General features: G+C 36.5%; 1 protein-coding gene across 5 annotated transcripts in view; it reads left to right on the top strand.

The window, feature by feature from the left end:
- The window catches only part of LOC112624583, a 33302-nt gene extending 16073 nt beyond the window's left edge, over positions 1-17229 (top strand). The window contains exons 3-5 of one of the 5 annotated variants that reach the window (XR_003119430.1): positions 12726-12823; positions 13954-14047; positions 14503-17229. Coding sequence is in view for 2 of the 5 variants with exons in the window: in XM_025385327.1 (XP_025241112.1) it covers positions 12726-12823; positions 14503-14586 (182 nt within the window). In the remaining 3 variants the exon portion in view is untranslated. Of the gene's footprint in view, positions 1-9478; positions 9554-12725; positions 12824-13953; positions 14048-14502 lie in introns of all 5 variants that reach the window. The other 4 variants (XR_003119431.1, XR_003119429.1, XM_025385328.1 and 1 more) reach the window with 4 other exon arrangements.
- Positions 17230-17778: the final 549 nt, after the last annotated feature.

Below are 17778 nucleotides of genomic sequence, written 5' to 3'. Positions count from 1 at the left end.
CTAACTCTCTTCAATTCTATGAAGGCTCAGAGAGGGGAGGAAGCTACAGAAGGAAAGCTGGAAGCTAGCAGAGGTTGGTTCATGAGGTTGAAGGAAAGAAGCCATCTTCATAACATAAAAGTGCAAGATGAAGCAGCAAGTGCTGATGTAGAAGCTGCAGCAAGTTATCCGGAAGATCTAGCTAACATCATTGATGAAATTGACCACATAAACAACAAATTTTCATTGTAAACAAAACAGCCATCTATTGGAAGAAGTTGTCATCAAGGATTTTCTCAGCTAGAGAGAAGTCAATGGCTGGCTTCAAAGTTTCCAAGGACAGACTGACTCTCTTGTTATGGGCTAATGTAGCTGGTGACTCTAAGTGTAAGTCAATGCTCATTTACCATTCCAAAAATTATAGGGCCCTTTATAACTGTGCTAAATCTATTCTGCCTGTGCTCTATCAATGGAACAATAAAGTCTGGATGATAGCATGTCTGTTTACAGCATAGGTTACTAAATATTTTAAGCCCACTCTTGAGAACTACTCTTCAGGAAAGAAGATTTTCAGAATATTATTGCTCATTGACAATGCACCTGTCACCCAAGAGCTCTGATGGAGAAGTACAGGGTATTAACATTGTTTTCATGCCCGCGAACACATCATACTATAGTCCATGGATCACGGAGTCATTTTAACTTTCAAGTCTTATTATATAAGAGATACTGTTTGTAAGGCTATAGCTGTTACAGATACTGATTCCTTTGATGGATCTGGGCAAAGTAAATTGACAACCTTCTGGAAATAAATCACCATTCCAGATACCATTCAGAACATTCATGATTCATTGCGGGGGTGGTGAACATATCAACATTAACAGGAGTTTGGAAGAAGTTGATTCTAACCCTCACGGGCGATTTGTGGGGTTTAAGATTCAGTCAGGGAAATAACTGCAGATATGGTGGAAATAGCAAGAGAGTTAGAATTCAAGATGTGACTGAATTGCTGCAACGTAATGATAATTTTTTTTTTTTTTTTTGGACGGTCTTGCTTTGTCATCCAGGCTGGAATGCTATGGCACAAACATGGTTCACTGCAGACTCAACCTCCCCAGCTCAAGCAATCCTCCCACCTCAGCCCCTCAAGTAGCTGGGACTACAGGCACATGTCATCATGTCCATCTAGTCTTTGTATTTTTTGTAGAGACAGAGTGTTGTCATGTTGTCCACGCTGATCTCAAACTCCTGAGCTCAAGTGGTCTGTATACCTTGGCTTCCCAAAGTGCTGGGATTATAGGCCATTGCACCTGGCCCCATGATAAAACTTTAAGGAATTGCTTCTTATGGATGAGCAAAAAAATTGGAATCTTGATGCAGAACGCACTTCTGGTGAAGACGCTGTGAATGTTGTTGAAATGACAACAGAAGGTTTAGAGTAGTCCGTAAACAGCTGAGAAAGCAGCAGCAGGAGTTGAGAGGATTGACTTCAGTTTTGAAAGAAGTTCTACTGTGGATAAAATGCTATCAAATAACCTCACATGCTGCAGAGAAATCTTTTGTGAAAGAAAAAGTCAATAGATGCAGTGAACTTCATTTTTTTTAATTTTAAGAAATTGCCTTAGCCACCCCAACTTTCAGCAATCACTACACTGATCAATCAGCAGCCATCATCATCAAGGCTAGACCCTCTGTTGGCAAAAATATTACGACTCGCTAAAGGCTCAGATGATTATTAGAGTTTTTAATTTAATTTCTTATTAGCAATAAAATATTTTTAAATTTAAGTAATGTACATTTTTAGAAGACATAATGCTATTTCATACTTAGTAGTCCACAGTAGTATAAACACAACTTTTCAATGTACTGGAAAACAAAACAAAAAAAGTCTCATTTTATTGTGACATTTGCTTTATTGTGGCAGTCTTAACAAAACCTGTAATATTTTTGAGATATTATGCCTATATGAATAGAATTAAAAGCATAATATATATACTTAATGTATTATAAAAATGAAAGAAGATAAAACATATTATTGAATAAATATATCTACACGCAAAAGTTCTCTATTAATATATGCTGTTTACAAATAAATATACATAAAACAAAATGATGTAATAAGTCTATAGAATATGGAAAAATACTAGGCAAATGCAAGCAAAAAGAAAGAGTAATAAGTATAAGAAATAAATGGATTTGATGGCGGAAAAAGCCAGTCACATGAAACAAATTTTACAAAAAATAAAATTTGTTTTGTAAAAAACAAATTTTACAAAAAAGACAATTCATAATAAAAATTTAAATTAATGAACCTTCATATTAAGCAAAAGCTGTTTGAATAAAAGAAGAAATTGATAGAAATACAAGTGAGATAATTTATTTTGAGTGGGCAAAAAATTTAAAACATACAAAATATAAATAAAATTGATTTGCGGATACAAAGAATGAATAAAATTTTCAGTGCCAAGAGCATCTATAAATTTATAAAATTTGATTATGTTATGTAAAACATGACAATTTCCAAAAGATAGAAAGCCATATCTCTGACCACAATGCAACAAAACTAGATAAACAAAAGGCAACAAAAAATAAAAAGGAAGAGGGGCTGTTTAATCCTTTAGAAATAATATTTTGTCAAATAATTATTGTTTAAAAGAGGAAATCAAACCTAAAATTATATACTATTTAGACATTAGCAATAACAGTACTACATATCAAAATATGGGTTGACTCCAAAGCTATTCTCAGAGAAAAATGCAGTGTTTAATGCTTTTACTCCTAACAAGAAAAGAAATAAAGGAAGGGAGGAAGGGAGGGAGGGTGGAGGAAGGAAGGAAAGAAAGAAAGGGAACTAAATCTTATATCTAAGAACCAAGAAGAATAACAATAGAAAACTTTACAGGGAAATAAATGAATAAAGATAAACCAGATATTACTGAATTATAAAATAGTAGGGAATTATTTAGCAATTAGCTTTAGGAATCATAATATTTTAAGCAGTTTAAATATAAATAGATTTAATACAGTAAATTTGGTACTTACAGCATTGTAGGAAGAGCTGGAAAATCAGGCTTTTGTCTGTGCCTTCGGGGCTTACTCCCAAAAAACATTGCTGAACTGTACTGTAAGTTTCTATAGTGACAGAATCAAGAAGATGCAGATTTAGGAGGCTACCACTGGAACAACTAAGTTCAAGAAAGTAATATCAGAGATTTTTATAAAAGAAGCAGAGATGGATCAAAAGAATCTACTGCTAGCATTGCATCTTCCTCCTTGCCACCCACAACTTGGCTTTGCTCTTGAAGAAAAACTCAGTATTTCTGTAACTAGGACAGGCAGTAACAACAGTTGGATTTGAATTTGCAGCCAGAACCCTGCCTCAAAGGGATCTGGGAAATGTAGTTTTTAGGTTTTCAGGCTCTACAGCAGAAGTGTTCAATCTTTTGGCTTCCCTGGGCCACACTGGACGAATTGTCTTGGACCACAGGACAGCTTTGCAAGTGACCCAACACAAATTCACAAACTTGCTTAAAACATTATGAAAATTTTTTTGTATTTTTTTAGCTCATCAGTTATTATTAGTGTTAGTGTGTTTTATGTGTGGCCCAAGACAATTTTTCTTAGAAATTAGGAGTTCTACCACGGAGACAGATGAAATGACAGATGTTACAGGATAGTACCAGTGATAACTTGATGGTATTAAATTTGTAAATCTTGATAAAATGGATATTTCTAATTTCTAAGAAAATGTAAAAGTTCAAATTGATTAAAAATATTGGAAACCTAAGTATATCAATAGTCATGGGAGAAAATGGAAAAACTTATTAAGAATGAAAATGGCCCCCTGACCAAAATAAGACCCAAACAGCTTTATAAAAAATATTTTTATAAATATTTTGTAAAATCTTCAAGGAACATATAATTTCTATATCATTATGCCATTTACAAAATTTCCAAACCACATTAATAGCTCTGTTATTATGCATTATCAGGCGTTGTGAAAATGTCCTGTTCATTTTCTGTGGTTCAACCTAACCACATTGAAATCGATTTCAGTAACCACAGTATTTCAGGGCCCCCATTATAGCAGAAAAATGATTATTTTCTGGTATATGTAATTCCCTTCATTGTTTCCTCCCCTTCTGTCCTTCTTTTTGGTATAACATTTACCTTCAAGAGCTTAATTAAGTGTACTCACAGTATGGTGGCATGAGCTGTATCCAGCTCTCTCCCTCCTGGGCTGCTTGGCATTTGTATAATCCCAAGTATAGCGATCCCCCAACAATGTCACCCGCTGAGTTCTGGGTTGCCTTATCTGACTTCCAATCATATGATTCACTGTCCTCTGCCTAATTCCCTCTCTTAACCACCAGACCTCTGCAGTCTTCACAGCACTCAGACCACTAGGAAGAAAAACATTTGGCCACTCCATCATTCCTGCTTAAGATGGAAAGTGGCCCTGTGTGAGTCTGGGTCACTCCAGCCCTCCTAGACATTGGGCAGAGGCTTTCTTTACTCAGTGTTTCCATATTGTGTAGGGTTGAGGAGCTCTTTTGGACTCAGCATCTTCCAGGACCAACCAGACCCAAAACAGTACAGATCTCGTGTAGTCTGAGATCCCCAATATTTCCTGGGGGATCATCATCATCCTCCCTCTCCTTTAGGAGCTAAAGGGTCTAAGTGGGGGTTCACATGGGAATGGGGAGGTACTTGACTCTCAGAGATGCTCCCAGTGTTTGCTGTGACTGCTTCCTCTCCACCTCTACAGAGGATACAGAGAGAACAGGTAAAGAGAGACAAAGAGAGGGCCTCTCCTGATAGGAGACTCTTTAGAAGCTTGGAGTCAGGAATATGGTGGTAGGAGACTCATGCTTATTTATGTGCCCTGTTAAAGTGTTTCTTGTCTTAAATGTAGACTGGGATCTTTGAACTCCAAAACTCAGAACTTGATACTTTTATTTCTCTGCTTCCACTATGATGAGAAATTGAAGGAAGAAAAGAGTTTCCTGTAGTTGGCTAATAACAATCGACAATACTATTTAAACTGTTCTAGAAAATAGAAGCAAAGCATTGCAAAGTTCCATTTTCTGCCAGTCTGCCATAACCTGAAACCAAAACTGTGAATATGGACAACATGCAAAAAAATTTAAATAAAATATGAACTTACCTGTTTTAACAGTCTTTTAAAATAAATAATAGATCATCACTAGGTTATATTCCAGGAATACCATATAGATTACTTATATTCTTGTGTAATTTTTCTGTACTCAACAAGGAAGCAATGAGCAAGCCACTATGTGGAAAGGTATACTACAAAAAAATAATTATATACGCCTCAAGGAGCCTAATATCCGGTTGGAGAGACAAACACAAAAGTTGAACAACATAAAAATGTAAATAATTCATGATTTACAAAAGAAATACTCAAAGGTAGTACCCTGTTCTTTCAGATGAATTATATAAATATGCACTAGATGTTCATAGAAAGCCCAATCACTTGATTCCAGAGTGGTAGGAAAGACTGTACAAAGAGGGGCAGTATGTGTTTCATTTTAAAAGATGGGTTGAACTTGTACGTGTTGAGAATATTTCAGGCAGGTAATCCAGCAGGTGAAACTGTGAACGAAGGAAAGCTGAATATGTACATGTTCAGTCAACAGTGAGCAAACTTTCTGTGATAGAAAAATGAAATGTTATGGTTTAGAGACATTGTAAGTGAAACCTCCACTCCTGAGGAAATGTTAATTTAAAAGATACGTTATATATCTTTTTCCGTAGTCAGCTGGTAAAACAATTTGGAGTATCTTGACCTACCTGAGGGGCACGCTTGTTCTGTGTGAATAGTGAGGTCTATTGGTTGTAAGTTCAGTGTACACCTCCTTCACACGGTTACTCCAGAGTGCTTTTAAAGCCCCCATTTACATTCTCTTGACTTTCTCCCAAATCTTGGCTGCAAAAACAGTCAGCTCCTCTGCCATCTATTTTACCTTGATTTTCTGTACCCAGTTCCTGGATTTGTTTTTTATTATCCTCATCAAGATATACTCAGTCAATCTAAAGCGGAGATAACATTGTTGCCAAAATTATGCAGGAGTAAATTCATATGTATTGAAGCTTTCACAAATGAAATTGAACCTGGGGAGAAATACCGTGCTACATTGAAAGCGTTTTTCTCCCCTCACATACACATGAATAATTTGTTTAATTGAGCTCTGGATTCCTTGGGGCACAAAGACTAAATATTTATAGTTCTTTGTGTACACTAGATGGTTAGTGGGAGCTCCCCACAACAGCTCCAGAGACAGAATTATTAGCTGGTTCAGATGGGAACACATAGCAAACTTATTTCTCTAGCTGGGCATATTGACAGAAAAGTCCCTACCTATTTACAGAATTTGAGCCACTCTCCTCACCTCCCACCTCTTCCACCTCCTACAGATTGTGTTGTATTCTTCCTTCTACTTCTGATGCCTTGTAAAGTCTTTGATCCTACTGCATTACTCTCTCACTTACACAGATCTCACCGTCCCTCCCCTGAATCCAAACAATGCTTGCGTTTTCAAGATGTACTCCATTTTGCCTCAGCTTCCTTTATTCCTTCTAAGAGGGCATTGCAAAAACATCTGCTTCTATTCTGCATCCACTTCACCTCTTTTAACTTTTCTCAGTCTCCAATTTTCTCCTTTGTCATTATCCCAAACATATTTCACTTAGTCTCTAAATATTGATTGGTTGGTTAGTTCTGCATAATACAAAAGGGTTGCTGACTCTACTTAAAAAGTAATGAGAATTATGACTTCCCACAGAATACGTAGAGAGCAGATAAACTCTTAGTGTGACAAACTGAGAAAATAAACACTTTATCTTATTAGATTGTTTCCACAGGGATGCAAATGAAACAAGTGATACGTCACCACCATCAACTAAATTACAAACACTGCTTAGGTTTATTAAATCCATTATTATACCTGCAGCCATTTTTTAAATTGTTGTTTTTGAAATTATTATCTTGGTCAAAAGAGCAGGAAAAATGCTCATCGAATCAATAATGTATCCTTTTAACCTAACCCTAACTCCTAAGAGTGGTTGCAAATATGTGAACGATTGGTTAATGTAAGGGTCCTTCAGGGAATAAGGGGTCAATGGAGCATAAACAGCAGCAGTCAGGGTGCAGCCAAATTACACTGTAAACCAGTTGCTGTTCTATGAACAGATAGGAGGTGGGGTCTAAAAATGTTGAAATCATGAAGATCTGGAATCTGCATTCACTTAAATTCATTTGGTTTCTCTTAGCTGTGGCAGATCGACTTTACTTACCCTGTCTGAATTATATCCCTCATCCTTACCATGGTTTCATAGTGGGCAAAGTGGGCTTCCCACCTCAAAAATTTGAGGCATTACTTGCTAATTTTAAAGATAACATTAAATTGGACCAAGTAGCTGATTTTATGTGGGCATTGTTCCTTTTGTTTAAGCCTCCATTATAAATAGGATTATTACATTTGTTCTTTTGTGATTTTTTAGCTCACCAGATTATCAAGTCAGGATCATGGGTTGTTCACCTCTATTTATATAGAGCCTGGAACATTGGTAATGCTTACTACATGTTTGATTAGTGAAAAAGTGAGTGGTTATGAATGGAAGAGCTGGGAACAAAGAGGAAAAAAGGCATTTTCATGGGCCTATGATGTGACAGAACAGGCATGAAAGAGCAAAGCTTATTTAGAATGAAGACAATTCTCCAGCTTGGTTGAAAGTTGTAATATATGTGTTAGGAAAGGTTAAATGTGGTCAAATTTGAATGCCAGATTGAATGCCAGATTTAGGAATTGGGTACTTATTCTATAGATAGTAGAAAGTTTGTTTGAACATTTTGTAACAGGAGAATGACTTGGGAGGAATAATGTTTTAGAAAGATTTGTCTTGCTGCAGAATGCAAGAAGGACTGCATTAGGGAGGGATTGGAGGTTGGAAGGTGAGGGATGAGGTTTACATAAAAAGGAAGGTAAAGCCTGAACTGGAGAGGTAGTGCCATAATCATAAAATAAAGGTGATGGAAGAAATATTCTTAAGGAAGAATCATTGAACTTTCTGTTATTTTGGGGTTTGGAGGGCAAGGGAGAGCCATGTGAAAGATGACTTTCTGATTCAGAGTCAGAATGACATGAACATTGTTAGTTCTATTGCATATATCAGAGGAACCTGGTGCCAGGTGAGTGGGAGGGTAGGGAGGGTTTGGAAGTAGATTATAAAAACTGTAATTTGAAGGACATTTGGAAATATATGAGCATAAATATCCACACACAGTTTAAGATAAGGGACTGGCTGGGGGTGGTGGCTCACGCCAGTAATCCCAACACTTTGGGAGGTTGAGGTGGGCGGATCACTTGAGGTCAGGAGTTCGAGACCAGCCTGGCCAAGATAGTGAAACCCCGTCTCTACCACAAAAAAAAAAAAAAAATATTAGTGGGCATGGTGGCACGCACCTGCAGTCCTAGCTACTCAGGAGGCTGAGGAAGGAGAATAACTTGAACTTGGGAGGTGGAGGTTGCAGTGAGCTGAGATCATGCCACTGCAGTCCAGTTCCAGCAACAAAGTGAGACTCCCTCTCAAAAAAAAAAAAAAAAAAAAGATGAAGGACTAAAATTCTGAGAATAAAATTGGATCAAAATAAATACTTGGTAGTAATCTATATGGAAGTGATAACTGATTTTTAGAGTATGGAAGAATTCTCTGAGAGAGATACTGCAAGATGAGCAGTAAAACAAAAATTAAACTTTGGAATTATTTGTTAAATTTGGTCATTGTGGACCAAATGTGTGTGCATTGTCCGATGTACATGGACAAATAAGATGATCAAATGAATGTTTACAATTATTTTCCACATTACCCAAACAAGTTATTTGGTTGTGACCTCATTAAATTAATGTCTTAAATTGATTTAAACTAGAGTGATGGGACCAAGGATAATTAAAGGCACTCCATCCATCCTGCAGCATTTCCAAAGTGGGAGGTATTTTGAAACGTTAACATAGATAGTATCATTATTTATTGCTTCATCTGCTCCTATACATATTTCATATGAATATATCAGATAACCTTCTTTGAAAAGACTTATTATTTGCCATGTTTTGGCAGTCCTTGATATTATAATGTCAGGACATCTTAATGTCATTTTTTTTTAAGGCTTAGAAACAATAAAACTTCTATACAAGTAACATTAAGCAGATCATCTCACATAATTCTTTTACTCATCTTACATCTCGATACCCTACAGGTTTATAACTCCCACTGAAATGTTTATTACATACTATTAACTAACAGTTATATAATGTTTTACAATGTGCTTTTACATAATGTTCAATTTGATGTTCATAGTAAATCTGTCAGCATGGCATTATTATTATTATAATTACATCTTTAAAGATGAATAAAATGAAGCTCAGAGAGGTTAAGTAACTTTCCTAAATGTTTTTTTTTTTTTCTTTTTATTCCAAAGGTTTATGGGACTCCCCAGTAGTCTCTATGTAGAGTCTAATGTAGAATCCGGGACTGCACAGAAAATTCACTGGATGTAAGAAACAATGATAACCTCTATTTTTACATCAAAAAAATAAGATACAAGTTAAATTTATTAATATTTAACGTATAGACTGACTCTCAAAGGTCAAACAGTCTCTATGGTCATGCTCCCTGTCCTATTTGGTACAGGAGAGGTCTGGAAGAGATGTCTGAGAGCTCCAAAATGCAAGCAGCTTCACAGAGGTACCCTCTCTTGTTTACTCACTCTCAGTGTTGTGTCATAAGCAGTTCAAATGAGCCTAGATACAAGAATTTATAGATTATAGGACCATTTTTTAATGGGTACTTCATTTTTGCTTTAATAATTATTTTTGATTGTTAATGAAAGTGACCATTTCCACATATATTGAATATTGAATTTATAATTCTTATATATTTCCTTATATTTCCTGTGTCCCATTCATCTATCTAGGACAAAAACCATAACAGAAAAGCCTATTTTAGATTGTAAAATTTCTAAATTATCTTTTAAACCAAATATGCAAAGATATTCCTTCTTATTCATGGTCTGATGAGTTGTCAGTGTGATGCTTTATATTCTTATACATACGATCCCTTCCTTCCTTCCTTCCTTCCTTCCTTCCTTCCTTCCTTCCTTCCTTCCTCCCTCCCTCCCTCCCTCCCTTCCTTCCTTCCTTCCTTTCTTTCTTCACTCTCTCTTTCTTTTCTTTTTTGAGATGGAGTCTCACTCTGTTGCCCAGGCTGGAGTGCAATGGCATGATCTCAGCTCACTGCAACCTCCATCTCCCAGGCTCAAGGTTCAAGAGATTCTCCTGTCTCAGCCTCCTGAGTAGCTGGGATTACAGGCATCCACCACCACATCCAGCTAATTTTTTTGTATTTTTAGTAGTGATGGGGTTTTGCCATGTTGGCCAGACTGGTCTTGAACTCCTGACCTCAGGTGATCCACCAACCTCAGCATCCCAAACTGCTGAGATTACAGGCGTGAACCACTGTGCCTGGCCTCATATGATCCATTTCTGGCTAAACTGCTCCTCACAAAATACACAGATGACATACATAGATTCCTGTACAGAAAATGCTGATTGAAACTAACACTAGGCTGGGTGTGGTGGGTCACACCTGTAATCTCAGCACTTTGGGAGGCAGAAGTGGGTGGATCACATGAGGCTGGGATTTTGAGACCAGCCTGGGCAACATGGCGAAACCTTGTCTCTACTAAAAATACAAAAATTAGCTGGGTGTGATGGTGTATGTCTGTAATTCCAGCTACCTGTGGGGCTGAGGCATGAGAATCACTTGAATCTGGGAGGTGGAGCTTACAGTGAGCAGAAATTGCTCCACTGCATTTCAGCCTGGGCAACAGAGTAAGACTCTGTCTCACCAAAAAAACAAAACAAAACAAAAAGAGGCTGGGCATGGTGGCTCACGCCTGTAATCCCAGCACTTTGGGAGGCCAAGGCAGGCAGATCACTAGGTCAGGGAGTTCAAGATCAGCCTGGCCAACATGGTGAAACCCCATCTCTACTAAAAAATACAAAAATTAACAGGGTGTGGTGGCACAGGCCTGTAGTCCCAGCTACTCGGGAGGCTGAGGCAGGAGAATTGCTTGAACCTGGGAGGTGGAGGTTGCAGTGAACCAAGACCATGCCATTGCACCCCAGCCTGGGCAACAGAGCGAGACTCCGACTCAAAAAACAAACAAACAAACAAAAAGAAACTAAGACTAACAATGTTTAAGCAAACAAATAAGAAAATAGCAGACTTGCATGTCTATCACTCAAAATGTTATTTTTATTTTTATTTTTTGAAATGGAGTTTCGCTGTTGTTGCCCAGGCTGGAGTGCAATGGCACAATCTTGGCTCACTGCAACCTCTGCCTTCCAGGTTCAAGCGATTCTCCTGCCTCAGCCTCCCAAATGGGGTCTTGGCATGTTGTCCAGGCTGGATTTGAACTCCTGAGCTTATGCAATCTTCTGATCCCAGTCTCTTGGGTAGCTGGGACTACAGGCATGCACCACAATATCTGGCCAAAATGTAAGATTTTCATCAGCAATATTATAAGATGAAACAACGATCTGAACAACAGCTGGCCAAAGTCAAATTTTTAACTATCAAGAAGAGTATTTAAAAATATATTTACATCCACTATCATTATTCATAAATATCATGTGAGCTATATATATTCCTTTGAGGTATTGGCTAAGGATAATCAAGCTATTTTAACACTAAATATCTAAAATATGAAGATGAACTCTATAATTGTTTCAGCAATGTTTGAAGTCATAGTCAATCCAGTACTTTACAAAATTTTACTAAAAATTAATGAAAACGTTGAGGGCTTCCTTTAACATTTCTTATTTAATTGCAAGAGGCAAAAAGCAGTTGTTTGCCCTGTCACAGTAAGCTAAAGTAATATACTCAATATAACTGCAAACCAACAGGCACTCCTTTTACAGCAAAAAGTGTTAGAAGTTGCAAAATGTAACTTAGAACAAATTTCAAATTAAAGGAGGGCATGCTATTCATAAAAGTATCAATATTTCTCCAAAGTCTAAGTTTGTGGTATTTGCTGGATTTTATTTCAATAATGAAGTCCATCAAGTACTACTTTTTGTGTAAGCCACTAAAGAATATGAGCCAGAAAAGATATTTCTCAATAATAAAAAACGTCTTTAATGAAAACGATTAACCAAGTTGCATTGCCTGGAATCTTAAAAAGTACTCCTAGGTCACAGGCGGATTTCAGAGCTAGTACAATGCAAATTGACTTACTCCATCATACGTGAACACATAAAGCAAAATTGAAGTCACACATGTACAAAGTGCTGATGGGCATCATTGACATGGTTAATTTCATAAAATTAAAAACTTAAACCTACAATACAAGCTCTAAACATTGCAATCCATGTGGCATGATCATGAAAATCTTTTGTATTAATTCTACAGTGAAGCTGATTGGTTATCTTGTATGAAAGACATGAAAGGAGTTGAGTTTATAGATGTGTATGTATTTTTCTTTAATAACAAAAGAGATAAGTATTCCTTTTCTGATATACTGCGATAGTAATAAGAGGTGGGGCTTTCAGGAGGTGATTAAGTAATGAGAGCAGCACCCTCATGAATGGGATTATGACCTTATAAAAGAGGTGTGAGGAAGTTTTACATTTCTTTTTTGTCCTTTTAACCTTCTACCATTTTAGGACACAGCAAGAGGCAACATTTTGGAAGCAGAAGGCAACTCTCACTGGAAACCAAATCTACTGGCACCTTGATCTTGAACTTTGCAGCCTCCAGAACTGTGAGAAAATACATTTCTGTTCTTTATAAATTCCTCAGTCTCATGTACTTTGCTATAGCAGCAGGAACAAACTAAGACTATTTGAAATATATTATACAGGGCTGGGCACGGTGGCTTATGCTTGCAATCCCAGCATTTTGGGAGGCTGAGGTGGGTAGATCACTTGAGGTCAGGAGTTCAACACCAGCCTGGCCAACATGGTGAAACCCTGACTCTACTAAAAACACAAAATTAGCCAGGCATGGTGGCATGTGCCTGTAATCCCAGCTACTTGGGAGGCTGAGGCATGAGAATCACTTGAACTTGGGAGGGGGAGGTTGCAGTGAGTCGCGATCCACTACTGTACTCCAGTCTGGGTGACAGAGTGAGAGTCCGTTTCAAAAAAAAGGAAAATATATTACGCAGGATCAATGGGACAATGGCTTATATTTTTTCTCTTTAATTTCCATTTTAAAAATAAAAGTTCAGTGCTCTAATTATAATTACCCTCAATGGTTCCTGGTGAGTTCTTACAAATTTTTTGTGTTTTGACTCCCTTTCTCTCTTTTGGAATATCATATGACTCATGCATTTTTATAAAATCATTTTCAGTCAGTTGAAGTCATTATTGTTTTTATGCTCAAATTATTCCGCCCTTGGCCAAATTAGCTCTTCTGTCCTTTTGACATAACCCCATTAACTTTTTCTTTTTTCACAGGTAAGGTCTTTCTATGTTGAGCAGGTTGGTCTCTAACTTGACCTCCCAAAGTGCTGGAATTGCAGGTCTGAGCCACCATGCCCAACCTCCCATTACAGTTTGATTACTATCAAACTTTGTCTTTTTTACAACAAAATATCCAAGGCTCATCTTATCTATTTCCTGACCCAAACCTCAATCTGGCCCTTTTTCTAAGGAGCCCTAGTTTGTTTTATCGGCAAGTGATATTTAGAGATCATAATCTGGTGCTAGGTTTAATGATTGCTTTTAGACTTTTTCAGTAAATAGAATTAGGAAATACACTTAAACTTTTTAACTAATTGTAGAAAATGTTAAACATACACAACAACAGTAAGAATAGCATAATAAATCCTCATGTGACAGCATCCAATTTTAACAGAAATCTATGTTTTGCTCATCTTGTTTTATCTAGTTCTCACACTTCCCTTGAAAACTATTAAAAATCGATGGCAGAAAAATGGTCAAGGAATACGAACTACAACTTCATAAATGAGGAACCAGAAAAGGTAAAAAAACAAAACAAAACAAACAAAAAAACAAAACTTGAACAGATAATCGAATTTCACAGTAATTCATTTTCAAATTAAAAAGTATAAAGATTAAAAAAATGATTTCCCCATTGTTGACTAGACTGCAGAAAAATGGGGCCAGGCATGGTGGCTCATGCCTGTAATCCCAGCACTTTGGGGATCCAAAGTGGGAGAATCACTTGGGCCAGAGTTCAAGACCAGCCTGGGCAATATAGCAAGAAAAAGAAATTAAAAAATAAAAATAGAAGTTTCATGCAATACTAAAGGGAATATAAGTGGGTATAAGCTTTCTGGACAGCAATTTTAAAAATTACATAAGAAATCTTCAAAAATATTCTTCTCTCTGATATAACAAATAGACTCTACAATACAGTGATTTAAATAATACAGAAGTTCACTTCTTTCTGTCTTCTCTATTTCTCTGTGTCCAGGTTAGCAGGGAGGCATTCATGTGTGAGGTCAAAACTGAGTCACAATCACAACCAAGTTCCAGCTGGCAACAAGAGGAAAAATAACATGGAGGAGTTATGACCAATGTTGTAAGGATCAGGCTTAGAAATGGCAGGCATCTTTTCCACTAATATCCTATTGGTAAAAATGTAGTCACATGGGCACACCACCTATCTGCATGGAAGGCTGGGAAATGTTGATCAGTTGGGCAGCCATATGTGTAGGAAGGAGAAAACAGAATTTGGTAGATACCTAGTAGTCTCTGCCATACCCTTGACCAGAAATTTTTCTTCTAAAGAATTTAATTCTAAAAATTAGAGACATTCCCAAAGATTTACCTGCAGGCATCACAGCTTTGTGTATAATTGCAAAAATTGAAATCAACATGAATGTCCAAAATAGTGAATTATTTAAATAGATTATTATGCATATTATGAAGAAATACTCTGCAACTCTTAAAAATAAATGTGATGTGCCAGGTGCAATGGGATATGCCTGCACGCCCAGGTACTTGGGAGGCCAAGGCAGGAGGATCACTTGAACTCAGGAGTTCAAGTCTAGCCTAGACAACATAGTGGACTTGGCCTCTAAAAAAGAAAAAAAAAAAAAAGAAAACTGATGTAATGAATATATAATAACCATAAAAGAAGTCTAACACTATAGTAGAAATGTTTGGGGCACTCATCCCATTCATAATTATTTTACATTTAAATTACTGTTCCTATGTAAGTGGTGAGCTTGGTAACCATTTTCATATCAGGTGATACTACTGCAGTAATCATAGCAGTTTGAATGAGGAATAATCCCAATCACATTTTCTCTTAATAGTTTATTATACTGGGCATTGGGGTTGCAAGACAATGCACAGTCCAGGCTGAATACATGTCTTCATGTACCTGTGTGTAAATCCCACTTTTATTCTAAAATTCTTTGAATATTTTGTTTCTTGCAACCCAGTGATCCCAAGAAAATTATATGCTTTTGCCTGAAAATTAAAACCAATATTTATGGAAAAGTGTATATGCAGTATGATCCCACTTTGTAAACAAAGACAAATTTATAGGAAAAAGGTTATATGGCTGATAACAATGACTGTCTCTGAGTGGTAGGATTACAGTTAATTTTTATTTTCTTCACTCTGTTTGTCTTTATTTTCTGAACTTTCTACAATGAACATGTTTTATTTTTACTTTTGTTAAAATAAATAACATTTAATTTGACAGGACATTCTAAAAATCAACCTTTGGTAACTTCAATATTCACTGGCACATTAGTCGGTGCCTGTTTCTGGGGGTCATTCCCATGAGAAAGGCAGGTAGAACTTATGAGGATAGAGCAGTTGAAATATTATAGGTTTCATATTTTACGGCTTTATTGAAAACATTGATATATTGAATATTTGTAAATTTTAATTTCATTTTCTTTTATAATCCTCAGTGTGAGGCTAAGGTATAAGGAGATTGGTAAGGAAGTATGATACATATTGAATCCGATGTCAAGGTACCATTGGTGCCTGGATCTGACCAATAGACCAAGGGAAAAATCTCAAAGAATGAGATTTATAATGAGAACACCACAAACTTGAATACCTTATACACAAAACACAAACATTGTTATGCATAATGTGCATGAACCCTGAAACAAAGATAATGATTTGGACCTCCCAACTGAAGTGGCATGAACAAAAGAAACAGCAGAGAAAAAAACCAAAATAACTAAAATAAATTGTTAGAGAAAAATTACTTTAAAAATAGCTATAACACTTTGCAATTTCAGTAACAGTTCTGCCTCTGATGCAATGTAAAACATGTATTAGACATTCAGTCTCCACAATAAATTTTAATGAGCACTACAAATTTAGAATATATAAAAATATCAGTAACCTATGAATTCATCAACATAACTCACTTTTCAGTTAAGTTAGGCTGAGTTGAAATTCTACTAAGTTTTCCCATATTCTTGATAAAGGCTAAATTTGAAATTATTTAGATGACTGTTAATTGGCAATTTGATAGTAGTTACATTTTACGTAACACTTGATATAATAACTAACCAAAATTAATTGGTTCAATATTATCTTCTGTGGTTTATTGATCCAAAAGTACATATTTGTTATGTAAACTTATACTATGTAAACTTGTATTGGCTTTTTGCTTCCTTGAATTAATAAAGCCCATTAATGCAAACCTAAGTCTTCATAGACTTTTCCAATCCTTAGTTAAATATTAAAAACTGACTACTGTAGTTATTTGCTAGGTATAAAAGGTGTGACTCAGAGCAGAGAATAGGATGTCAGCAAATAGACAATAAGATGTCAGCAAACGTGCCTCAAATTGTAACTGCGACAAGTTAAGGGCATTGTAAATACTGTAGTTATATGTTATATGCAGCTTGCAACTTCTACTGAAATGAGTTTAATCATGCCTTTCACACAGCTGAAGTTTGTGTCACGATTTAAGCTGATTTTCTCATTCTTATCAAAGTCTTACCTGGGGGTAGGGAGAGGTAGACCTGCATCCCACCTCTAATACTATCATTTTAGGAAGAGACAGGCATAAATCTGCTCATCTAGTAGAACACATGATGTTAGAGTATATTTTGTTGAATGCTATGGAATATTAATATAATTAATTCTAAAATATCACCTAAAAATGTCAACTGAAGATCTGACTGTACTAAATATAAAAAATAAAACAACACATACTTTCTCTACTGCTTTTCTGTCCATTCATTGTCACCAGGCCTAGACAGTCCCTGACACCCAATACACTACCAATAAGCCACCGTCATCTTTTCCTGGGGTTTTGCATTCACTGGTTGTGTTGCCTAGTATAGCCTATAATAATCGTTAGTCATCATTAAGGAACTAAGTATTATCTGCTCCTTGCCTTGGAACACTCTATTTGGAGTTGTGCAAATGAGAAGCCCCAAATTTATAAGTCAATATCCTCATTTCAGAGCCCCCACCCTTGTGACTTTAAATTGGAGCTCCTGTTTGACACCACTGTGTATCTCTGTCTCTGGCCATCACTTTTTTAATACATATGACTTTCCTTTCCCAATTTCGAGACAGGGCTCTTGGAATGTATGTCAAACTCAATTACTCTATAGAAAAACTGTCTTTCTCTTCAACGTGCTCCCTTGAGGTTGCTAGGTGAATTCTGCACCTCCTATTTTAAAAGAGGCTTTCCCAAACTGTGCCATTTATCAATTTATTGCCCATCAGTCTCCATCTACCATTCTCCGCTGTCTTGTGA

The sequence above is a fragment of the Theropithecus gelada genome, chromosome 5 (genome assembly GCF_003255815.1).
Source record: "Theropithecus gelada isolate Dixy chromosome 5, Tgel_1.0, whole genome shotgun sequence".
NCBI lineage: Eukaryota > Metazoa > Chordata > Mammalia > Primates > Cercopithecidae > Theropithecus > Theropithecus gelada.
The sequence above is the reverse complement of the archived record's forward strand: the minus strand, read 5'-3'. Positions and strand labels throughout refer to the sequence as shown.